Here is a 26,399-nt window from a genome sequence, read left to right as displayed (position 1 = left end):
CAGAAAAAGGGTTACTTGAACCCTAGAGTTCAGGCCAGCCTAGGCAACATAACCAGACCATGTTTCAAAAGAAAGACATATACACAACACAGGCAAACCACACACACACACACACAATTTTAAGTAGGCTTTTCTTTTGTTGTTCCTTTACTTTGTAATTGTTGTTCCTTTACTTTGTAAATATTTTTGGATACTAAGGGAATAAAAATACATGGTTGACCTGGCATTGTGGCACTTTTTTAATGCCAGAAGTCAGAAGACTGCAGTAGGCAGGTAGTCATGAGTTCAAGGCCAGCCTGGGTTACAAAATGAGTTCCAGGTCATCTGGGCTAGCGTAAGATCCTGCTTAAAGAAAAAAACAAATACATGGTTGGGCTATGATCTAGTTCTATGGCCTTTAAGAATTAGGCTGTTTTTTTCTTTTTAAAAAATTTTTAATATGGCCTGGTGTGGTAGCACATGCCTTTAATCCTAGCACTCAGGAGGCCAAGGTATGAGGATTGCTGTGAGTTCAAGGACTACATATGAATTCCAGGTCAGCCTGGGCTAGAGTGAGGAAAAAAAAAATCTTAGTATTTAAAAACAGGATTTAAATGAAGTATGATAAGAAGAAAAAGATCAGGCTGGAGAGATGGCTTAGCGGTTAAGCGCTTGCCTGTGAAGCCTAAGGACCCTGGTTCAAGGCTCAGCTCCCCAGGACCCACATTAGCTAGATGCACAAGGGGGCGCATGCATCTGGAGTTGGTTTGCAGTTTGCTGGAAGCCCTGGCGTGCCCATTCTCTCTCTCTCTCTCTCTCTCTCTCTCTACCTGCCTCTTTCTCTCTCTGTCTGTTGCTCTCAAATAAATAAAAATGAACAAAATTTAAAAAAAAAGAAGAAGAAAAAGATCCAGGACAACTTGAAAGTACTGACACACAATAAGACGGAAGCTTACATATGTCAGGCAGGAAGTATTTGAGATGTGGATTTAAGAAATGTTTTATATCGAATTCAAACAGCATATCCTACACAATGTTGTTTCTTAATCCTGATTATGTTGTACAAATTACCCAACGAACTTCCAGAAAACATCCATAGTCAACAATGTATTTTACTATACACATCCAGATTGATACATTTCATTTATGCTTTTAAAGCATCAATTAACATTTCAATAAAAAATAAAAAAATATATGCAGCAGTGGTTCTCAGGCACAGAATTTGAGAGAGTGTTGGAGTGAGTCTTCCCCCTGGCATGTCCTGAATACTATGAGCCATTAGAGGGGAACTATTCCTTCTGGCCTGGCTGCCTTCTTGACTGAATTTCATTACAGCAGTTTTAACAGGCATGCTATTGCTAATTGGAAACACTGAGTTTAAGTTTATAGCCTGTATTTTCTTGAAGTCTTTAAGACCTAAATGATTACTTTTTCCCGAACAGAGCTCCAAGTTCATCCAGTGAAAATCATGATGTCCATCTGCCTAAGAACCACTGCCTATGGTTATTCAATGTCTTCAGGCCTCACGGGATGAGGTAATGGTATGATGGATTTCTTCTCAGTGTCTCTGGAAAGTGCTTTCCTCATATCTGTCAGGAAGTAAAGTTTAACGTAAACATCAAAATATGGAACTATTTTATATCCAACTTAAACTGTGTAGGTAAAATTTCTAGCAGAGTTTCAGTCCCCCCCCCACCTCAAGACTACCAGCTTCTAAGAAATACGTATTTATGAGACTCCTAACTTTCAAGCATGTGGTGCTAACTAATTAGGATTCAACTAATCATACAAATGTTCTTTTCTAGTACGTAACACACCTATAACTTTACGAAATGATAACTGACAAAAGTTAACTACTGCCTACTTAATTTTTTGGATCAAAATAGTTTTTTCAACTGAAAAAGATATTTTGGCCTCCTTGGAGTTAATGCTGTGAAGGTGAGCTTGCTTACCATAAGCATCTTCATCAGGTTCCCCATTGCTGGCTGAGTAGTACTCTATGACTGTCCTGTAGACACTGTAGCCCAGCTGCTTGTACATGTTAACTGCAACTTGGTTAGATACTCTTACGAAAAGATCAACAAAAAAGCCACCCTTTCTTTAAAGGGGAAAAACAGGAAGATGTTAGAATGTGAGAAAGTAGGCAATAATAGGTACATGTTTACAAAACAGCACTTGGGAGGCTGAGGCAGGAGGACCACTGTAGGGTCATGGACACCTGGGCTACAGAATGAGACCCTGCTTCAAACATCAAGGAAACAACATTTGTTAGTTTTTACTATTTTTGAATGGTAGTAACAGCCTGTAACTGACAATATCATTTATAGAACTCTGCATTCCTTCTAAGGAAGGTTACTGTGCCTATGCTCTTCCATCTTCTTTTGAGATAGGGTAACATGCCACTGCAAGTGAATGCCAGTCCAATAGGCCCATGAGCTTTAGATTGTGCTGGTTCCACCTCCCACTGTTGTAGGCACAATGGGATCAGATGCAGGTGTCACTTTCCATCTGGCTTTACATGGGTGTGGGGAATTGAGTCCAGGCCAGCAGGCTTTGCAAGCACAAGTGCCTTTAAGCACTGAGACACCTCCCCAATGAGATAGTATTTTTATGTTGCGTGGCTTCTGAAAGTTGCTTTGATTAAAAAACTAGTACCACATGAAAAGCAATAAGAAACATGTATTGCATCTGTTTCCAGGATTTAAAAAATAATTTGTAATAGAATACCATGACTGATAGAAAAATATATCTTATTTCTATTATTTTTTGTAGATAACCATTAACTGCTAGAATATTAAACTAAAGACTGAACTACTTTCTTTGGACCTAGAAACCCAGAAATTTACTAACATATCCAGAGGAATGTTTTTTTTTTTTTTTTGGTTTTTTGAGGTAGGTCTCACTCTGGTCCACGCTGACCTGGAATTAACTCTGTAGTCTCAGGGTAGCCTTAACTCACGGCACTCCTATCTCTGCCTCCCGAGTGCTGGGATTAAAGGCGTGCGCCACCATGCCCGGCACAGAGGAATGTTAACATAGTGTGCAAGACCAAAAGACATTTTAAAGCTGGTCTTTGATTCTACCAATTATCCAGCCAGTAGACCTCTGGCTGGCCAAAGGCTTTGCCTTAATTTTCCTCAATGAAAAAAGAAACAGTGATGGTACAGTAAAGTGCTTGCTTGCAAAGCCTGCCAGGCCAGGTTTGATCACCCAGTCCTGACAGAGCCAAATGTACAAAGTAGTGCATGCAACTAGAGTTAATCTGCACTGGCGAGAGGACCTGGTATGCCTGTTCATTCTCTTTTCCTCCCTCCCCCTTAAAATAAACAAATTTTAAAAAGCACAGGATCTTACCTTTCTGAAATCTCCTCTAATAATTCCATAAGTTTAGCAGCCAAACCAAGGCGTCGAAATTCAGGGGCAACAGACAGAGCTGTGACATGCCCATGCCATTCTTCCCGAGCTACAGAACCTTCTGCTTTACCCATAACTGCCACACAAAAAATTTAAAAATTCAGTAATTAAGATCCTGATTGGCCCACAAATAGTTACTGCTTAGTACTTCTTTTTGTTCTCTGTGTGTGCGTATGTGTGCGCATGCATGCATGCACAGATGCGCACTTGCACATGCATGAGGAGAGCTTTGGATAGGTGCTCTTCTTGCTCATCTAAATACTTCTAAGATGGGGTCTCTTATTCTGGCCAGAGATTTAGTGAGCCCAGGGATTCTTTGCCCTCCAAGAACTGGGGTTACAGACATATGTAACCACATCCAGTTTTTTGTGTAGGTTCTGGAGAGTCAAATTTACAGAGTATCATGCCCTACCAGGCTCTCATGCTTAAGTAGCAAGTGCTTTTACTACTGACCTATCTCCCAAGCCTTCCCTACATTTTTGTTATAAATAATTTAATGACAATGTTTTAATTTTCAAGTACTACTTGAGGTCATCAAGCTAATAATTAATAATTTTATTTGAAAATTCAATTGAAAATGACATGCTATAGCTGGTTCTAGAGTCAAATAAATTTTTGTTTTTAAAATTTTTATTTATTTGAGAAAGAAAAAGGCAGATAGAGAACGGGTGTGCCAGGACCTCCAAGTCACTGCAAACGAACTCCAGATGCATGTGCCACCTTGTGCATCTGGCTTATGTGAATCCTAGGGTATCAAACATGGGTCCTTTGGTTTTGCAGGCAAGTGTCTTAACCACTAAGCCATCTCTCCAGCCCCAGATAAAGCTTTTAAAAAATGATTTATTTAGAAAAGAACAAAGAGGGCTGGAGAGATGGCTTAGTGGTTAAGCGCTTGCCTGTGAAGCCTAAGGACCCACGTTAGCCAGATGCACAAGGGGGCGCACACATCTGGAGTTCGTTAGCAGTGGCTGGAAGCCCTGGCGCGCCCATTCTCTCCCTCTCCCTCTCCCTCTCCCCCTCTCTCTCTCTCTCTGTCACAAATAAATAAATAAAAATGAACAAAAAAAATTTAAAAAAAGAACAAAGAGGGCTGAAGAGATGGCTTAGCGGTTAAGGCACTTGCATATGAAGCTTAAGGACCCATGTTTGACTCTTCAAATCCCATGCAAGCCAGGCGCAAAAAGTGATACAAGCATTCAAACCTGCACATGCACAGAGGGTGCCATCTGGAGTTCAATTACAGTGGCTAGATGCCCTGGCATGCCAATTCTTTCTCACTCTCACCCTCTTGCATTAAAAAAAAAAAAAAAAAGCCAGTCTGTTGGGCTTGCCTAAAAAGAAGCAGAGCTGGAGAGATGGCTTAGTGGTTAAGTTATTTGTTACCCAGGACCCACATAAGCCAGACATAAGCATCTAGAGTTCGTTTTCCATAACTGAGGGCCCTTATGTGCACATTCTCTTCTCTTAATTGGCCTCTTTCTCTCTCTCAAATAAATAAATAAGGACTTGACGTGCATAGGCCAGATGCACAAGGAGGTGCATGTGTCTGGAGTTTGTTTGTAGTGGATGAAGGCCCTGGCATGCCCAATATCTCTCTATCTGCCTCTTTCTCTCTTTCTCTCAAAAAAATAAATAAGCAGTTGCATTTCCTGTAATGTGTTTGTATATACAACTGAGATAATTCACAGTAAGCCATGTACAAAGACTCAAAAAGACAGATCATGTTTGGTTCACTGCTGGATTCCCTGGACCTACCATACGATAGTAAGATGTTTATTGGATGAAGGGAAATAAAATTACAACCATCATGATTTTACTTTTAGTTCTATCTATAGTATAAAAATAATCAGGTTGAAACCTATATTAAAATCTGAACTTCCAGCCGGGCATGGTGGCACACACCATTAGTTAGCATTTAGAAGGCAGAGGTAGGAGGATCACCATGACTTCAAGGCCATCCTGAGACAACCAAGTGAATTACGGATAAAAAAAGAAAAAAAAAATTCTTAACTAGCCACCCAAAAAGTAGTAAACTTACTGTATCCCATGAGTTCTCCACCAGGTGCCTCTGCAACGATGAAATACTCTGGCCAGTGGGCAAGATACTGTAAATAGAAAGGAATCCCATACTGGACTGCTGTTAAGGAGTATGAGAAGTAATAGATAGCTAAAAACTCTTCATTAAAGGGCTATTTTGGAAAAAATGTATGTGATTATGCACATGCATGTGAGTAGAGGCAGAGGTTGACACTAGCGGTCTTCGCCATACTCTTAGGACAGGGTCTCTAAGTGGAACCTAAAATAAAAATGTCTTGGGCTGGAGAGATGGCTTAGCAGTTAAGCACTTGCCTGTGAAGCCTAAGGACCCCAGTTCCAGGCTCAATTCCCCAGGACCCACGTTAGCCAGATGCACAAGAGGGCGCACACGTCTGGAGTCCGTTTGCAGTGGCTGGAAGCCCTGGCGCGCCCATTTTCTCTCTATCTGCCTCTTTCTCTCCCACTCTGTCACTCTCAAATAAATAAAAATGTACAAAAAACATTTAAATAAATAAATCAATAATAAAAATGTCTTAAAAAACACCAAAAAACCTCTTACACAATCAGCTTCTTTATTGATCAGTCTATCTAAGGCTACATGTGGCATCTGTTGTCATCTGAGAGTCTTAATTGACAGCTTTTGTCCTCCCCATGACTGGGAATGTCCGATTCACTTTGCTGCTTGGCACACAGAAGATGTTCAATGCATTTATTCTTGCCTTAATTATACTGGCAAATAAATGATTAGGTTCTACTCAGATTGCATCTATACAGTTGTTAACTTTATAATCCAAGTCTTTATGTCAGCAACATAATTACCCAGCTATTCCATTCCAGTGATTTATAGTCTAATAATAGAGATTAAAACTGACTCAAGGAATGAATTATGTTAAGAATGAATGCCTGAACCAGGCCTAGCATATGTCTATAACCTCAACATTCAAGGCTAAAGCAAGAGAATCTCCAGTGTGACCAAGACTGGGGCACATGGCACAATCCTCAACCAGGAAAAGAGCAAATGCATGAGTAGTTCCTCTCCAACCTAGGGTGTCCCTTAGTATTATATACTCATTCCTATGTTTCTTCTTAGAGTAAGCTTCCTGGTGTAGTCTTATGGAAGGACACCATTAATGGTACATTTTTCAAAGTAACCAACTAACATTCCCACTTACTGGCAATGGACATGAAATGTAAGCATTTATTTTAATCCCCTGAAGACTTGGTTATTTGCTATTGCAGCATAACCAAGAACTAGCTTTACATATTTTTTTGCTCATTTTTCTACTGGGAACAGGATAGAAATTGCTAACTGCTACTGAAAATCCTTCATCCAACTTAGTAACAAGTTCCTCTCCCAACTTCAGATACCACTAGATGAAGGACAAGTGGGCTTTGTGGTGCTTCTCAAAGGAACCCTTAAAAGGGAAGGATGGCCAGTCATAGTGGCACACACCTTGAATCCCAGCACTCAGGAGGCAGAGGTAAGATTGCCATGAGTTTAAGGCCACCCTGAGACTACATACTGAATTCCAGGTCAGCCAGGGCTAGAGAGCAAGCCCCTACCTTAAAACAAACAAACAAACAAACAAAAACAAGGATGTTCACTTCTCTTCACTGGATTCTGCTGCCAAAAGCACGGACATGGAAGTTTGCTTTGGCAGACATTTGGAACAAGAAAACAAAGGCGGGACTTCCAGTTAAGATGGCGGCGTAGGTACCACGCCAAAGCAGCATAGGGGGGAAAAAGACCAAAATAACTCAGCAAGATACACACTTTTACTAAAAAGTGAGGTGTATAGGAAATTGAGGCGGCAGCGGAGAAGTAGAAGAGTTATAGAGCATCCAGAGCCTGCACAGGCGGGAAAAGCGGCTCCGGCAGCTTGGCCAACCGCCGTGGTCGCGGCGCAGCAGAAAGCCACCAGACTCGGCTCGAGCCACAGGAAAAGCCAGGTGCGGGATTTTCCCCTCACACCATGCTCTCCGCAACTCGGGAAACGTGAGGGGAGAGCGGCAGCGAGCGGCGGAGGAGCAGACCGCGAGGTAGAAGAACACGTGGAGCTGCGAGAGAACCAGAGCAGCCGCGGCTCCCTCCCCTCCCCCACTGCCTGAGCCCAGCTCCAGCGAACACAGCAGCGGCCCGGGACCCGGCCACGCCAACTAGGGCTGACAGCGGGACCCAAGCAGGAGCAGAGTTCGGCAGCAACTTCAGCGGCTCCAGCACCGGTACCAGCGGCCCCAGCAGCAGCGGACCCAGGAGCGGCAGCGGCGGAAGATCCCGCAGCAGCGGCTTCGGGGGGAGCAGCGGCAGTGGACACGGCAGCGACAGCTTCAGCAGCGGTGGTGGCTCTGGTGGTGGCAGCTACGGCAGCAGCAGAGGCAGCAGCAGCGGCTCAGTTTGCCCCGTAGGAAAAGCAAGTGCCCAGCTCCAGAAATCAGAACAGCAGCCCGACGACCCAGGCAGCAACTTGACTGAGACCAAAATCACCCAAGGTAACTGGGATTGCACCAGGGAAGGGTCTCACTTGGTCACAAGCTGACTTGGATCCCTCAACAGACCAGAAATCTAAACCTCTTTGTTGATAGAGGATCTGGTCATTATAATAACTACTCTTGCATACATACTCGGGGCTGTTTTTGATTGAATGTGTACAGTGTTTAGTTAAATTTTAGAATCTACCTGTATTTTATTCCACTCAGCCTGCTTGAATACTCCTATAGCAGGGAAACTCAACCCCTAAGAACATCTTTGTAGATACTCTGAGAGTCTTAAGAGCCACACCTAATACCTTAAGGTCCTACCCTGAAAATATATTACATCAAATCAATTGATACAGCTAAGAATACACAGATAGCTAGAAAATCCAAGCATTAATTTAATCCAAGATGCAAAAATATATACATTATAACACAAGAAACACTAAAAAGCAAGACGATATAAATCCACCTAAAAGTATTAATGAATCAGAAATGTCCTCCAGTGAGAAAGAGTTAGAGGAAATGCCTGAGAAAGAGTTCAAAAGAATAATTATAAATATGTTCAAAGAGGTCAAAGAACACATGAAAACAATCAAAGAAGAAATCAAAGAGGAAATCAAAGGAATCAAAGAAGAGGTAGGACACCAATTTAATGAAATAAAGAAGGCAATACAAGACATAAATAGGGAAATAGAAATAATAAAGAAAAACCAGTCAGAATTACTAGCAATGAAGAACACAGTTAATGAAATAAAAAACTCTGTAGAAAATCTCACCAGTAGGATGGATGAGGGAGAGGACAGAATATCCAAGCTAGAAGACCAGGTGGCAGACCTAATGCAGTCCAACAAAGAGAAAGACAAACTTATAGAAAAGTATGAGTGGGAATTTCAAGATATTCGGGACACTATGAAAAGATCCAATATAAGAATTCAGAGCATAGTAGAAGGAGAAGAACTCCACTCCAGAGGCATAGTAGGCATCTTCAACAAAATCATAGAGGAAAATTTTCCCCAAATTGGGAAAGAGGTGCCAATACAGATACAGGAAGCCTTTAGAACCCCAGCCAGACAAAACCCAGAAAGAACACAACATATCAAAATCTCTGGGACACAATGAAGGCAGTTCTAAGAGGTAAATTTATAGCCTTAAGTGCCTATATTAAGAAATTAGAAAGGTCGCAAGTAAACGACCTAATGCTTCGCCTTAAAGGCTTGGAAAAAGAAGAACAAGGCAAACCAAAAATTAGTAGATGGGAAGAAATAATAAAGATTAGGGCAGAAATTAATGAAATAGAAACAAAAAGAACAATCCAAAGAATTAATGAAACAAAGAGTTGGTTCTTTGAAAGGATAAACAAGATTGATAAACCCTTAGCAAATCTGACCAAAAGAAAGAGAGAAGAGACACAAATTAATAAAATCAGAGATGAACAAGGTAACATCACAACAGATTCCAGAGAAATTCAAAAAATCATAGGGACATACTATAAAAGCATATACTCCACAAAGTATGAAAATCTGAAAGAAATGGATGATTTCCTTGATCTATATGACCTACCTAAATTAAATCAAAATGAGATTAATCACTTAAATAGACCTATAACAAACATGGAGATCCAAACAGTTATCAATAATCTCCCAACTAAAAAAAGCCCAGGCCCGGATGGATTCACTGCTGAATTTTACCAGACCTTTAAGGAAGAGCTAACACCATTGCTTCTTAAGCTTTTCCAGGAAATAGAAAAAGAAGGAATTCTACCAAACTCCTTCTATGAGGCCAGCATCACCCTGATACCAAAACCAGGCAAAGATAGAACAAAAAAAGAAAATTACAGACCAATCTCCCTCATGAACATAGATGCAAAAATTCTCAACAAAATATTGGCAAACAGAATACAAGAGTATATCAAAAAGATCATTCACCCTGACCAAGTTGGCTTTATCCCAGAGATGCAGGGATGATTCAACATACGCAAATCTATAAATGTAATACATTACATAAACGGGTTGAAGGACAAAAATCACATGATCATCTCATTAGATGCAGAGAAAGCATTTGACAAAATCCAACATCCCTTCATGATAAAAGTCCTACAGAGAATGGGAATAGAAGGAACATATCTCAATATAATAAAGGCTATTTATGACAAGCCTACATGCAACATATTACTAAATGGGAAAAAACTGGAAGCTTTTCCACTAAAATCAGGAACAAGACAAGGGTGTCCACTGTCCCCACTTCTATTTAATATAGTTTTGGAAGTCTTAGCCATAGCAATAAGGCAAGAGACACACATAAAAGGGATACAAATTGGAAAGGAAGAAATCAAGTTATCATTATTTGCAGATGACATGATTCTATACATAAAGGACCCTAAAGACTCTACTAGCAAGCTGTTAGAGCTGATCAAAACCTACAGCAATGTAGCAGGATACAAAATAAATACACAGAAATCAGTAGCCTTCATATATGCTAACAACAAACACACAGAGGATGAAATCAGAGAATCACTCCCATTCACAATTGCATCAAAAAAAAAATAAAATACCTTGGAATAAACCTAACCAAGGAAGTAAAGAATCTATACAATGAGAACTTTAAAACACTCAAGCGAGAAATTGCAGAAGACACTAGAAAGTGGAGAAACATCCCTTGTTCCTGGATTGGAAGAATCAATATCGTGAAAATGGCAATCTTACCAAAGCAATCTACACATTTAATGCAATCCCTATCAAAATTCCAAAGGCTTTCTTCATGGAAATAGAAAAACCAATCCAAAAATTCATTTGGAATCACAAAAAACCTCGAATATCTAAAACAATACTGAGCAACAAAAAAGAGGCTGGTGGTATCACCATACCTGATTTTAACCTATACTACAGACCATAGTAACAAAAACAGCATGGTACTGGCACAAAAACAGACATGTAGATCAGTGGAACAGAATAGAGGACCCAGATGTAAGCCCAAGTAGCTATAGCCACCTGATATTCGATAAAAATGCCAAAAATACTCATTGGAGAAGAGACAGCCTCTTCAGCAAATGGTGTTTTGAAAACTGGATAAATATCTGCAGAAGGATGAAAATAGATTCTTCTCTCTCACCATGCACAAGAATTAAGTACAAATGGATTAAAGACCTTAACATCAGACCGGAAACTTTGAAACTGCTAGAGGAAAAAGTAGGGGAAACCCTTCAACATATTGGTCTTGGCAAAGACTTTCTGAATACAACCCCAATTGCTCAGGCAATAAAACCACAGATTAACCACTGGGACCTAATGAAATTACAAAGATTTTGCACCGCAAAGGACACAGTGAAAAAAGTAAAGAGGCAACCTACAGAATGGGAAAAAATCTTCGCCAGCTATATATCTGATAGAGGATTAATATCTAGGATATACAAAGAACTCAAAAAGTTAAATAATAAGGAACCAGACAAGCCAATCAAAAAATGGGCTATGGAGCTAAATAGAGAGTTCTCAAAGGAAGAAATACGAATGGCATATAAGCATCTAAAAAAATGTTCTACGTCACTAGTCATCAGGGAAATACAGATTAAAACTACATTGAGATTCCATCTCACTCCTGTCAGATTGGCCACCATCATGAAAACAAATGATCATAAATGTTGGCGGGGATGTGGAAAAAAAGGAACCCTTCTGCACTGCTGGTGGGAATGCAATCTGGTCCAGCCATTGTGGAAAACAGTGTGGAGGTTCCTAAAACAGCTAGAGATTGATCTACCATATGACCCAGCTATAGCGCTCCTAGGCATATATCCAAAGGACTCATCTCATTTCCTTAGAAGTACATGCTCAACCATGTTTATTGCTGCTCAATTTATAATAGCTGGGAAATGGAACCAGCCTAGATGTCCCTCAACAGATGAGTGGATAATGAAGATGTGGTACATTTATACAATGGAGTTCTACTCAGCGGTAAAGAAAAATGAAGTTATGAAATTTGCAGAAAAATGGATGTACCTGGAAAGTATTATACTAAGTCAGGTAACCCAGGCCCAGAAAGCCAAGCGCCACATGTTATCTCTCATATGTGGATCCTAGCTACAGATGACTGGGCTTCTGCGTGAGAATGAAAATACTTAGTAGCAGAGGCCAGTAAGTTGAAAAGGAGACATAAAGGGTGGAGAAAGGAAGGGAGGAGGATACTTAATAGGTTGATATTGTATATATGTAATTACAATGATTGTAATGGGGAGGTAATATGATGGAGAATGGAATTTCAAACGGGAAAGTGTGGGGGTGGGGAGGGAGGGAATTACCATGGGATATATTTTATAATCATGAAAAATGTTAATAAAAATTAAAAAAAAAAAAAAACTACATTGAGATTCCATCTCACTCCTGTCAGATTGGCCAACATCATGAAAACAAATGATCATAAATGTTGGCGGGGATGTGGAAAAAAAGGAACCCTTCTGCACTGCTGGTGGGAATGCAATCTGGTCCAGCCATTGTGGAAAACAGTGTGGAGGTTCCTAAAGCAGCTAGAGATTGATCTACCATATGACCCAGCTATAGCGCTCCTAGGCATATATCCAAAGGACTCATCTCATTTCCTTAGAAGTACATGCTCAACCATGTTTATTGCTGCTCAATTTATAATAGCTGGGAAATGGAACCAGCCTAGATGTCCCTCAACAGATGAGTGGATAATGAAGATGTGGTACATTTATACAATGGAGTTCTACTCAGCGGTAAAGAAAAATGAAGTTATGAAATTTGCAGAAAAATGGATGTACCTGGAAAGTATTATACTAAGTCAGGTAACCCAGGCCCAGAAAGCCAAGCGCCACATGTTCTCTCTCATATGTGGATCCTAGCTACAGATGACTGGGCTTCTGCGTGAGAATGAAAATACTTAGTAGCATAGGCCAGTAAGTTGAAAAGGAGACATAAAGGGTGGAGAAAGGAAGGGAGGAGTATACTTAATAGGTTGATATTGTATATATGTAATTACAATGATCGTAATGCGGAGGTAATATGATGGAGAATGGAATTTCAAACGGGAAAGTGTGGGGGTGGGGAGGGAGGGAATTACCATGGGATATATTTTATAATCATGGAAAATGTTAATAAAAATTTTAAAAAAAAGAAAAAAAAAGAAAAAAGAAAACAAAGGCTCTCCTGGGCATAGCAGAGTGGATCAACTGCAAAGAGCCTAGGTGGTTACTTTACCACTGCTGGCCTAGCACCTCCAGTTTTGTTTCATAGCCAAGAAATAGTCATTTTGTTTAAGTCACTGTGTGTGCTATTGTATACAGCCACGCTGACTGTGAAGGTGCAGACATAATCTGTGGTGTTATTTATTTCAAATTTTAAGTGAGATTGAGAAGATGGCAGCATAGGTACCATGCCAAAGCAGCCTGGGGTAGGGAAGCCCCCCAAAATCTCTCAGCAAAATACACACTTTTACTAAAAAGTGAGGTGTATAGGAAATTGAAATGCCAGCGGAGAAGTAGGAGAGATCCAGAGCTCGCACAAGCTGGCAGAAGCAGCTCCTGCAGGTCCACTAACCGTGGTGGCAGTGGCAGCGGCAGCGGCCATGGCGCACCAGAAAGTCACCAGGCTCGGCTTGAGCCACAGGAAAAGCCAGGTGAGGGGAGCTTCCACTCACACTGGAGCTCTCCGCAAACTCAAGAAATCTGAAGGGAAAATGACAGTGATCAATGGAGGAGCAGATCACAAGGTAGAAGAACATGTGGAACAGCAAGAGAACTAGAGCAGCATTGGAACCCTTCCCTCCCCCCCACCACCAATGCCCAGCTCTAGCAGACAAGAGCAACAATCCAGGGACCCGGCCACACCAACTAGAACCGACAGTGGGACCCAAGCAGGAGCAGAGGTAACTGGGATTACACCAGAGAAGGGTCTCACGTGGTCACAAGCTGACTTGGAACCCTCAACAGATCAGAAATCTTAACATCCTTGTTGTCAGGATTAAGGGTGTGCATGGGTACCACACACCTAAGGGACAGTTAGAGGATCTGGTTGTCATAATACCTACTCTTAGCTGTTTTTCCTTGAAACTGTACATTGTTTAGTTAAATTTTAGAATCTGCCTGTATTTTGTTCTACTCAGCCTACTTGAATACTCTCATAGCAGGCAAACCCAACACCTAGGGTCACTTTTGTAGATACTCTGAGAGTCTTGAGGGCCACACCTAACGCCTTATGTTACTACCCTGAAGTCATACAACATCAGATTGTCTGATACATCTAATAATGCCTAGCTAAGTAGAAAATCCAATAATTAAACAATCCAGGATACAAAAATATATACATCATAGCCCAAGAAACAGCAAAAATCAATGACCTCCAGGGAGAACAAGTTAGAGGAAATGTCTGAGAAGGATTTCAAAAGAATGATTGTAAATATGTTCAAAGAAGACAAAGAAGAAATCAAAGGAATAAAAGAGGAAATCAAAGGAATCAAAGAAAACACAGGACACCAATTTAATGAAATAAAGAGGTCAATACTAGACATAAATAAGGAAATAGAATATCTAAGCTTCAAGACCAGGTGGCAGATCTAATACAGTCCAACAAAGAGAAAGACAAACTAATAGAAAAGTATGAGTGGGAATTTCAAGATACTTGGGACACTATGAAAAGATCAAACATAAGAATTCAGGGCATAGTAGAAGGAGAAGTAGTCCACTGCAAAGGCATAGTAGGCATCTTCAACAAAATCACAGAAGAAAACTTCCCCCAAATTGGGAAAGAGGTGCCAATGCAGATACAGGAATCCTTTAGAACACCAGTCAGACAGAACCTGGAAAGAACCTCTCCTCGCCATACTATAATCAAACTACCAAACACACACCCCAAAGAAAAAATATTGAAAGCAGTAAGACAGAAAAATCAAGTTACCTACAAAGGCAAGCCTATCAGGATTACAGCAGATTACTCAATAAATACTTTAAAAGCCAGAAGAGTGTGGAGTGATGTATTCCAAGTCCTGAAAGATAACAACTGTCAACCAAGGTTACTTTATCCTGCAAAACTATCCATTCAAATAGACAAAAGCAAGCTAAAGGAGTATTTGAAGACAAAACCAGTTCTATAGAAAATACTTGAAAGAATCCTCCATGCTGAAGAAAAAGAGAAGCACACATATAAGGAACTGGGAAAAAAACAAGCAATACTCAAATACTAGTTAACACAAGAAAACAATGGTAAAACCAGAAGAACTACAAAAAAATGGCAAAAATGAATATACACCTTTCAATATTATCTCTTAATATCAATGGCCTCAATGCCCCAACCAAAAGGCATAGGCTCACAGACTGGGTTAAACAGCAGGATCCTTCAATTTGTTGCCTCCCCAACTTTCAACAAAGGTTGGACACTAATCTTGGGGTGAAAGGTTGGAAAATGATGTTTCAAGCAAATGGACCTAGAAAACAAGCAGGGGCTGCTATGCTAATATCTAACAAGGTAGACTTCAGTCCAACATTAGTTAAGAAAGATAGGGAAGGTTACTTTATATTGATTAAAGGTACCCTCCCACAGGAGGACATTACAATCCTAAACATAAATGTACCTAACATGGGGGCCCCCAAATTCATCAAACAAATGCTATTAGAACTAAGATCACAGATAACACCAAACACAGTGGTAGTGGGTGACTTCAACACCCCACTCTCATCAATTGACAGGTCAACCAGGGAAAAAATAAACACAGAGGCATCTGGCCTAATTGAGGTCATAGAAAGAATGAACCTATCAGATATATACAGGACATTTCATCAAAATCCTGCAGAATATACATTCTTTTCAGCAGCACATGGAACATTCTCTAAAATAGATCATATATTAGGACACAAAGCAAATCTTAACAAATATAGAAACATTGAAATAATGCCTTGCATTCTATCTGACCACAATGGAATCAAACTACAAATCAATAGCAAGAAAGGCTATACAGCATATACAAAATCATGGAAATTAAACAACACACTACTAAAGATGAATGGTTCAATGAAGAAATCAAAAAGGAAATCAAAAAATTTATAGAGTCAAACAATAATGAGAACACAACATACCAAAATCTCTGGGACACAATGAAGGCAGTCCTAAGAGGTAAATTTATAGTTTTAAGTGCCTATATTAAGAAATTAGAAAGGTCGCAAGTAAACAACCTAATGCTTCACCTTAAAGCCTTGGTAAAAGAACAAGGCAAACCAAGAATCAGTAGACGAGAAGAAATAATAAAGATTAGGGCAGAAATTAATGAAACAGCAACCAAAAAAAATATATAAATCAATGAAACAAAGAGTTGGTTCTTTGAAAGGATAAACAAGATTGATAAACCCTTAGCAAATCTGACCAAAAGAAAGAGAGAAGAGACACAAATTAATAAAATCAGAGATGAAAAAGATAACATCACAACAGATGCCAGAGAAATTTAAAAAAATTATAGGGACATACTATAAAAGCATATACTCCACAAAGTATGAAAATCTGGAAGAAATGGATGATTTCCTTGATTTATATGACCTTCCTAAATTAAATCAAGATGATATTAATCACTTAAATAGGACTTATAACAAGCATGGGGATCTGAACAGTTATCAAAAATCTCCAACTAAAAAAAGCCCAGGCCCAGATGGATTCACTGCTGAATTTTACTAGACGTTCAAGGAAAAGCTAACACCATTTCTTCTTAAGCTTTTCCATAACATAGAAAAAGAAGGAATCCTACCAAATTCCTTCTATGAGGCCAGCATCACCCTGATACCAAAACCAGGCAAAGATAGAATAAAAAAAGAAAATTACAGACCAATCTCCCTCATGAACATAGATGCAAAAATTCTCAACAAAATATTGGCAAACAGTATACAAGAATATAACAGAAAGATCATTCACCCTGACCAAGTAGGCTTTATTCCAGAGATGCAGGGATGGTTCAACATATGCAAATCAATAAATGTAATACATTATATAAATGGACTGAAGGACAAAAATTTTATGATCATTGCCTTAGATGCACAGAAAGCATTTGACAAAATCCAACATCCCTTCATGATAAAAGTCCTACAGAGACTGGAAATAGAAGGATCACATCTCAATATAATAAAGGCTATTTATGACAAGCCTACAGCCAACATATTACTAAGTGGGGAAAAACTGGAAACTTTTCCACTAAAATCAGGAACAAGACAGGGGTGTCCACTGTCTCTACTTTTATTTAATATAGTACTGGAAGTCTTAGCCATAGCAATAAGGCAAGAGACACACATTAAAGGGATACAAATTGGAAAGGAAGAAATCAAGTTATCATTATTTGCAGATGGCATGATTCAATATATAAAGGACCCTCTAGACTCTACCAGCAAACTGTTAGAGCTGATAAACACCTACAACCATGTAGCAGGATACAAAATAATACAAGGAAATCAGTAGCCTTCATATATGCTAACAACACACACACACAGGATGAAATCAGAGAATCACTCCCATTCATAATTGCATCAAAGAAAATAAAGTACTTTGGAATAAACCTAACCAAGTAAGTAAAGGATCTCTACAATGAATACTATAGAACACTCAAGCAAGAAATTGCAGAAGACACTAGGAAATGGAAAAACATCCCTTGTTCCTGGATCGGAAGAATCAATATTGTGAAAATGGCAATCTTACCAAAAGCAATCTACACATTTAATGCAATCTCCATCAAAATTCCAATTCCATTCTTCATGGAAATAGAAAAAAAACAATCCGAAAATTAATTTGGAATCACAAAAAACCTCGAATATCTAAAATAATATTGAGCAACAAAAATAAGGCGGGAGGTATCACCATACCTGATTTTAACCTATACTACAGAGCCACAGTAACAAAAAAAGCATGGTACTGGCACAAAAACAGACATGTAGATCAATGGAACAAAATAGAGGACCCAGATGTAAGCCCAGGTAGCTATAGCCACCTGATATTCTATAAAAATGCCAAAAATACTCATTGGAGAAAAGACAGCCTCTTCAGCAAATGGTGCTGGGAAAACTGGATATGTATCTGTAGAAGTATGAAATAGATTCTGCTCTCTCCATGCTCAAGAATTAAATCCAAATGGACTGAAGACCTTAACATCAGATGTGAAACTCTGAAACTGCTAGAAGAAAAAGTAGGGGAAACCCTTCAACATATTGGTCTTGGCAAAGACTTTCTGAATATAACCCCAATTGCTTAGGCAATAAAACCACAGATTAACCACAGGGACCTCATGAAATTACAAAGATTTTATACTGCAAAGAACACTGTGAATCAAAGAGGCAACCTACAGAAAGGGAAAAAAATCTTTGCCAGCTATATATCTGATAGAGGATTAATGTCTAGGATATACAAAGAACTCAAAAAGTTAAATAATAAGAAATCAAACAAGCCAATTAAAAAATGGGCTATGGTGCTAAATAGAGAGTTCTCAAAAGAAGAAGTATGGATGGCGTATAAGCATCTAAAAAACCGTTCTACAACCCTAGTGTTCACGGAAATGCAGACTAAAACTACATTGAGATTCCATCTCACTCCTGCCAGATTGGCTACCATCATGAAAACAAATGATCATAAATGCTATGGGGATATGGAAAAAGAGGAACCCTTCTACACTGTTGGTGGGAATGCAATCTGGCCCAGCCATTGTGGAAATCAGTGTGGAGGTTCCTAAGACAGCTAAAAATTGATCTACCATATGATCCAGCTATAGCACTCCTAGGCATATATCCTAAGGACTCATCCCATTTCCTTAGAAGTACGTGCTCAACCATGTTTATTGCTGCTCAATTCATAATTGCTGGGAAATGGAACCAGCCTAGATGTCCCTCAACTGATGTGTGGATAATGAAGATGTGGCACATTTATACAATGGAGTTCTACTCAGCGGTAAAGAAAAATGAAGTAAAGAAATTTGCAGGAAAATGGATGGATCTTGGAAGGATTATACTAAATGAAGTAACCCAAGCCCAGAAAGCCTGTTCTCCTTCATATGTGGATCCTAGCTACAGATGATTGGGCTTCTGTGTGAGAAGGAAAAAACTCAGTAGCAGAGACCTGTAAGTTAAAAAGGAGATATAAATGGAAGAGAAAGGAAGGGAGGAGTTTACTTAATAGGTTGGTATATGTAAGTAGAAGAATAGATAAACGGGTATGAAAAGGCCCAAAGTGAGGTCAGGGGAAGAGATTGAGTAAAAAAAAGGTGGAGGGAGGGCTAATCAAAATCTAAGAGGATGCAAATAAATCATATGGAACCCTCCAGTTTTGGACAATGGAACACTCAGGAGCCATAGATCGTTGTTAAAATATTTTTCAGTGCCAGGGATGGGATACCTCCAGTGAGTTGTTGGCCAGGGAGGTCCATGATGCCCCCAAAACATTATAGGCCATTGCCAAGGCCCTTGGCTTCCCACCAGGCATTGATGGTAAGACCCTATTGCTTAAGACTCCACATACTTGGGCTGTAAGGCCACTGGAAAAATCCTGCTGGAGCTGAGCTGATAACTTCCTCCTTGTAGACCAGCTGACAGAAAGCTGGAAAAAGCCATTCTACATGCAGTTCAATGGTAGAAAGAGATACCACCAGTGAAGATACTTAACAGTGGACAATGCAAGCCTTTTAACTGGCCAGCCAGGCCAAATGAGCCAATGGGTGCAATAGTGGCACGTCTGTCATGGTAGAAACCAACTGCCCTCCAATTGGACTGGAGGCCCGCTCCATGGGGGGGAATACATCTCTCATACTAAAACCTAAAATGGGTAGTCACGAGCCCTAGGGGTGTATTATCTGCTGATGTCTGGATAAGTGTATATACTATGCTTATCAAACTGCTCAGTAAGCACTTCTCTTAATATTTATACCCTTTTATTAATGCTACTCTCACTTTGGGTAGATAATTATCTCTTTTCAGTTGGCAATAACCTTGGGATGACTCAGAAGGTATTGTAGTGCTGGAAAGAAGTGACTGGAGTACTGAATAACATCTCGTTCACACCTTCCAAGGCTCACGGTCTAATGCAGAAGAGGTGGAGGAAACAATGTAAGAGCCAAAGGAAGGATAGGACTCCTTACAAAATGCTCCTCCAGACACAAAATGGCCTGTATATCCATGACCTCACCGTGCCTGACACTACCTACACAAGACCATCATAAGAGGAGGAAAAGACTATGACATCAAAATAAAAGAGAGACTGATTGAGATGGGGAGGGGATATGATGGAGAATGGAATTTCAAAGGGGAAAGTGGGGGGGAGGAAGGGTATTAACATGGGATAATGTTTATAATCATAGAAAATGTTAATAAAAATTGAGAATTAAAATAAATAAAAACTGAGGAAAAAAATAAATAATTTTTATAAAGATCGAAAGAGAATTGGATTGCCATGGCTTCATCCATTGCAATTGAACTCCAGATGCTTCCGCCACCTAGTGGGCATGTGCAACCTTGAACTTGCCTCTCCTTTGTCTGGCTAATGTGGAATCTGGGGAGTCAAACATGGGTCCTTAGTCTTTGCAGGGAAGGGTTTTAACCGCTAAGCCATCTCTCTAGCCCATGTGTTACTTTTTCTATAAAAATCATATTAACTGTGAGAATGCAAACAAGATATTTTTCTCATAGTTTTCTAATTGTTTTCAATGTTGCTTATGTTTCCACACCTACATGTTTAAAAATTCTTTTAGGACTGGGAAGCAGTCAGAAGCACTTACTTACATGCAAATAATTTTTTTTTAATTCTTCAAGACTTGTCTATTTTTTCCTGTTGCCTCTCTATTTTCTTTGTTCTTAATAAACGTTCACTTAACTTTTTTCTTTTAAAAAAGGATACAGTTTCAGTAAGTGGATCCAGGTTACTACAAGAAATAAGAAATGGCAATAGTTAGCAGGATTCCCAAAAACCAGTTTAAAAAGCCAGTAGTAATACTACGCCACAAAGAAAACAAGATATGCTTAGCTTACAGCTTTGAAACCAACCTGAGCACCAAGAAAGATGGTTTAACTAGTGGCCATAAGGAGTGTCACAACAACTGTGATACTATATACATTTTCATTCAACTTTGTCATTATAATTTTTTTTTTTTTTTTTGATGTAGAGTCTCACTCTAGCTCAGGCTGAGCATCTCAAGGTGGCCTCAAACTCATGGCAATCCTCCTACTTCTGCCTCCTGATTGCTGGGATTAAAGGTGTGCACCATCACACCCAGCTTATAAATAATTTTATAGTCAATAAATGCCATCACAGTCTTCCATTTTTAAGTGGCAATAAATTGTCAGCAGAAGTTGGGACCAACTAGGCATGTATCTCATATTTACAGCCAGCCAGTCCAACTCACCTGCTCCCCTTTTACCACAAGGATCCTCCCTGGCTGTCTGGGTATTGCCACACAATTTACCCCTTTACTGCCTTGTAGATATGGGTACTCCCTGCTCCAGCCCATCTTTTCCTCTATATCTATAGCTCCACCAACCCCATTCCTGTACTTTATATTCTCAGAGTACCCACATGCTCCCACCACCCCCAACCTGGCCCTGGTCCTGTGGGAACCTCCCAAATGCCCCATCACACCCCTCCCAATCAGCAATCTTAAAACCCGTCTCATCCATCTGTGCACTCACTTTCCTCATCAGTTAGTGGAGCCATTTTCCAGGCTCAAAACCTGGAACTTTCAGCTCTTCCCATTTCTTGTCAGATACTTTTTGGCCACCTAATCATATTACATTCTTCTAGCCAATACTCAACATTTTGGGTTTCAGTAATCCTTTTACATTTAAATTTTAATTTTTATGTGGGGTATAGCTATTACTATCTTAAATTTAAAAAGTTAATTGTGCTGGAGAGATGGCTCAGGGTTAAGGCACTTGCCTACAAAGCCTAACAACTGGAGTTCAATTTCCCAGTACCCACATAAAGCCAAATGCACAGAGCGGCATGTGCATGTGGAGTTTGTTTGCAGCGGCAGAAGGCCCTGGTATGATTGTGATACCTCCCTTCCTCTCGTTGCAAATAAGTAGAATTTTTTTAAGTTAATCATTTGGGGCTGGAGAAATAGCTCAGTTAATAAAGCATTTGCTACACAAGCAAGAGGACCTTGGTTCAGTCCCCCAGCACCTATGTAAAGCACCTATTGGACCTGCAGTTCCAGCCCTGGGGAGGTGCCGATTGAAGGATCCTTGAGGCTTGCTGGCTACTAGACTAGCAGAATCAGTGAGCTCACGTTCAGCAAGAGACATGTCTCAATAAATAAGGTGGAGATTAACTCGTGGCATCCATCTCTGGGCTTCACATGCAGCCCACATACCACCTGTACATGTGCCCTGTCCACACTCTTGCCAGCAGAATATACTCACTAAAAATACTCATTTAAAAACAAATTATATGCTGACATGTATGAGTTTTCCAAGTATTTTTTAAAAATTGGTGGGCAGAAGATTGTTTTAACAGTTTTTCAGTGTCTGACTTAAAAGAAGACAGCTGGAATCTCAACCATGTGTTACGTTATGCTTGCTACAGAGACATCACACACCTGGAAAACTCTCTTAGGCTTTAACCATGCAGAATTCAGGGCACAATACTGGGGTGCGCACCATGGCCCTCACAGGGAGAGTCTGCTCTAAGACAGTATGGAGACTGGCTCACTTTAACTTTCCCAACAGGCTGTGCCCAAGTCTCACCACCAACCCTACCCATTTGTTCCCAGGCACTGCTGGCACTTCTGCCACTGTGCATGCAGTGCTGCTGGTGGTTAAGACACCCCACTCTTCTCACTACACTGGACCCTGCCTTGCTTTCTCTCTCCTGCATGTGCACTTCAGCTCTGCCTTCTCTCCTATCGCCTGGCTTTACCACACCATCTGGTCTCCTCCATCCCATCTCAGGAGGCCACTCAGCTTCATTAACCCTACCACTTGACACACTTGGGATATTCTAGAAGCTATGTTCGTAAGTATTTTCCTTCTACTTCCACCTGAATCTTCCACTTAAAACTGGCCCTCCATTGCCTGCCTTGTCCCTTTGAAGCTTCAGACCCCATGTCATCTTCTATACAACACCTCAGACTGACACCTTTGCCAAGCCATCATTCTGGGCCACTGTCAAGGCCTCCTAACTTGTTCACTTACTACCTGCCTTACCTCTCTAAATCACCTTGGACCCCACAGAGCTCACTGGTTCAGAATGCAGTAAACCACCTGTACCCCTAGGTCCTGAGCCATCTGTGGACTCAGCCAACATCACACTGAAAATATTTTTAAAGGCAATGTGTCTGTACCTCTACCTGGATAGACTTTTCCCCATTACATTAATTCCTAGACAACAGGATTTACAATATACATCATGTTAGGGGTTCCAAGTTACCCACTGATGATTTATAGCACATGGGAGGGGACGCGGTTCTATGCAAATAGTGCACCTCTGTAAATAAGGGGCTTGAGCATTACAGGGTTTTGGTGTCTGTCCGGGTCCTGGAACCCAACCCCTTGTGGATATCAAAGAGTCCTGGAATAGTAGTTCTCAACAGCTAGGAATTTGTATTTCCAGAAATTCCCTGTTAGGTGCTCCAGCCAGCTCAGTCAGTCCAAGTATGCAGCTCTTATTCCCTGTGGTCACAGGGCAGTTGTTTCATTTTGGGTTTTTTTTTCAAGGTAGGGTTTCACTGCAGCCCAAGCTGACCTAGAATTCACTATGGAGTCTCAGGGTGGCCTTGAATTCACAGTGATCCTTCTACCTCTGTCTCCCAAGTGCTGGGATTAAAGGTGTGTGCCACCACACCCGGCTCATTTGGTTCTTTGGGAGGGGGGTTTCCTTGGCTGGGTTTCACAGGCTAACTTGAAATTCACTCTGTAGCCCCAGGCTGGTTTCAAACTCACTTCAATCCTCCTACCTCAGCCCCTAGAATGCTGGGATTAAAGGTGTGATTCACCACACCTAGCCCTATTTTGTTTTTTTGAGACAAGATTTCATTCCATAGCCTTGGCTGTATTCAAACTTGGGATCCTCCTGCCTCAGCTTCCCTAGTGCTGTGATCTACTTTTAAACAAGAGCTAGGCTCAGTCTCCTTAGATAGGATTCCTTACTCCACTTGCTCGTATGTCAGGGGTCCATCTCAGGGCAATTCACTTGAGCATGAAATACCTTACTTTACTCAAAATGAGGGCATTAGCATATCACAGAATTGTAAATATTTAAATGATTACATAAGCACTCAGTAGGAGACAGTGAAAATTCAACACAAGCTATGCCCAACAGAAAATCCTTCTCAAGCTGAGTGAGGTGCTGTCTCATGCCTTGATTCCCAGCAAGGTGAAGCAGGAAGATCTAGGAGGATCACTGTGAGTTCAAGGGCAGCCTTGACTACAGAGTAAGTTCCAGGTTAGTCAGGGCTACAGTGAGACCCTGCCTCAAAAGAAAGAACTGCATCCTAGCACCTCATCCCAAAATTCTTTATTCCTGACAACCGAATCTGAAACAGTGGCCCTTAGTTCTCACATACTGCTCTGTTATTTTTTATTTTTTGAGGCAAGCCCAACAGACTAGCCCTTAAAAAAAATATTTTGTTTTTACTTATTTATTTGAGGGAACGAGGCAGATTGAGAGAGAGAAATGGGCACACTAGGGCCTCCAGCCACTGCAAATGAACTCCAGATGCATGCCCCCCCCCCTTGTGCATCTGGATTACGTGGGTTCTGGGGAATCGAAAGAGGTCCTCTGACTTTGCAGGTAAGCACCTTAACCGCTAAGCCCTCTCTCCAGCACCCCCACCTTTTTTTTTTTTTTAATGTGAGGGAGCAAAAGTGTGTGTGAGAAAGAGAATTGGCGTGCCAAGGCATCCAGCCACTGCAAATGAACTCCAGACCCATGGCCCCCCCTTGTGCACATGTGCGACCTTGTACACTTGAGTCTCTCTGTATCTGGCTTATGTGGGACCTGGAGAGTACAACATATGTCCTTAGACTTCGTAGGCAGACGCCTTAACCACTAAGCAATCTCTCCAGGCCTATTTAATTAAAAAAATTTTTTTAAACACTGTATTTATTTATTTGATAGAGAGAATGGACACGCCGGGGCTTCCAGGTACAGCAAACAAACTCCAGAAGCTTGCGCCACCTTGTACATCTGGGCCAATGTGGATACTGGAGAATTAAACCTGGGTCCTCAGGCTTGGCAGGCAAGTGCCTTAACTGCTAAGCCATCTCTCCAGCCCCTGTCCTGTCATTTTTTTTTTAAATTTTTTTTGTTGTTCATTTTTTATTTATTTATTTGAGAGCGACAGACATAGGGAGAAAGGCAGATAGAGGGGGAGAGAGAGAATGGGCACGCCAGGGCTTCCAGCCACTGCAAGCGAACTCCAGACGCGTGCGCCCCCTTGTGCATCTGGCTAACGTGGGACCTGGGGAACCGAGCCTCGAACCGGGGTCCTTAGGCTTCACAGGCAAGCGCTTAACCGCTAAGCCATCTCTCCAGCCCTGTCCTGTCATTTTTAATAGTGGATATAGAAACTAGAGAAACAAAAGTGTGATAAAATCTGTGTAAGCGAATGTCAAAAACGTCCAGCACAGCATCTAGGTGGGTGTGTCACACAGGTATTTTCTTAAATGATAATCGATTTTTAACACTAAAACGTTTTCAGAAAAAGCTAGTCTCAAGACACAGATCTTGCCTCGCATGGGGTCTCTACAAGCCTGTGCCTCCCCCCCCCCACCACCGCCCGGGCTCCCCATAACACAATCTAGTAGTCTACTCCGGGGCGCTCGGCTACAGTACCTAAACTTCCAAACACTCTTGCGACGGCGACGGCACCGGCCACGCGGGACACCAAGGTCGCCACGTTACTCCACTCGGGCACAACTTAGCCAGGAAGGCACGCGCTCGGGCCGCCGGCGAAGGAGCTGATGGAGCCCCGGGTCCCCTGCACCCCTCACTCACCCACCGCCCGGGCCCACGGGGAAGGGTTCCGAGGTCACCAAGGCAGCGCGCCCCGACGCCGGCCCGGGTGACTGCTCCCGCCGGAAGCGGCCGTGCCTCACTCACATGTTATTGAAACGGAACAGATCGTCGCAGGTGAATGCCCGGAGCGTAGTCATCGCGACGCCCCCGAGCCTCCAAACCAGCTCACAGCGACCCTGCGCCCGGGCTGGCGGAAGTGCCCAAGCGCGCGGCCGCCGTGGGGCGGGACGAAGAACTACTTCCGGAACACGGGTGACTCCACAGAGACCTAACGCCCCCTGGCGGCCCAAATCACGAATCGCCAGTCCTTTCTTGGAGAGTTCCCAGGAACCTTGGTGTCCACAGCCTCAAAAATGAAGTGTTTTGAATATTTGAGAATTGAAATAGTCAATGTCAAGTGTAGGAGAGGCAAAAGCCTCAACTAGAGTCATTAGCAAAGTCAGCTTAGGCGTGGAAGCATTACTGGTGGGTTCTGGATGCTTTCAGGTTCTTGCTGTCTTACTTTAAGAATTGACCTGAGCTGGGCGTGGT

At 41.3% G+C, this 26,399-nt stretch overlaps 1 protein-coding gene across 1 annotated transcript; it reads right to left on the bottom strand.

Moving 5' to 3' along the window:
* Nucleotides 1–963: 963 nt before the first annotated feature.
* On the bottom strand, nucleotides 964–26,080 carry Naa20 (N-alpha-acetyltransferase 20, NatB catalytic subunit). The gene is made up of 6 exons (XM_045157682.1): nucleotides 25,953–26,080; nucleotides 20,754–20,778; nucleotides 5,432–5,522; nucleotides 3,334–3,469; nucleotides 1,932–2,077; nucleotides 964–1,568 (listed from the first exon to the last, which is right to left on the bottom strand). Exons 1-6 carry the CDS (start codon nucleotides 26,003–26,005, stop codon nucleotides 1,483–1,485), a joined length of 537 nt encoding a protein of 178 aa, XP_045013617.1. The 5' UTR covers nucleotides 26,006–26,080; the 3' UTR covers nucleotides 964–1,482.
* Between the last annotated feature and the right edge of the window lie 319 nt (nucleotides 26,081–26,399).

This window comes from Jaculus jaculus, chromosome 8 (genome assembly GCF_020740685.1).
Source record: "Jaculus jaculus isolate mJacJac1 chromosome 8, mJacJac1.mat.Y.cur, whole genome shotgun sequence".
In the NCBI taxonomy this organism is placed as follows: domain Eukaryota; kingdom Metazoa; phylum Chordata; class Mammalia; order Rodentia; family Dipodidae; genus Jaculus; species Jaculus jaculus.
The sequence above is the reverse complement of the archived record's forward strand: the minus strand, read 5'-3'. Positions and strand labels throughout refer to the sequence as shown.

What these genes read in the sequence shown, in the direction of transcription:
- Naa20 (XM_045157682.1), bottom strand. Translation starts at nt 26,005, where the DNA reads ATGACTACGCTCCGGGCATTCACCTGCGACGATCTGTTCCGTTTCAAT. An exon ending in TTAGAGGAGATTTCAGAAAG is followed by an intron (nt 2,078 to 3,333) that starts GTAAGATCCTGT and finishes TCCCCTTTAAAG; the next exon opens with AAAGGGTGGCTTTTTTGTTG. An exon ending in ACCTGATGAAGATGCTTATG is followed by an intron (nt 1,569 to 1,931) that starts GTAAGCAAGCTC and finishes ACTTCCTGACAG; the next exon opens with ATATGAGGAAAGCACTTTCC.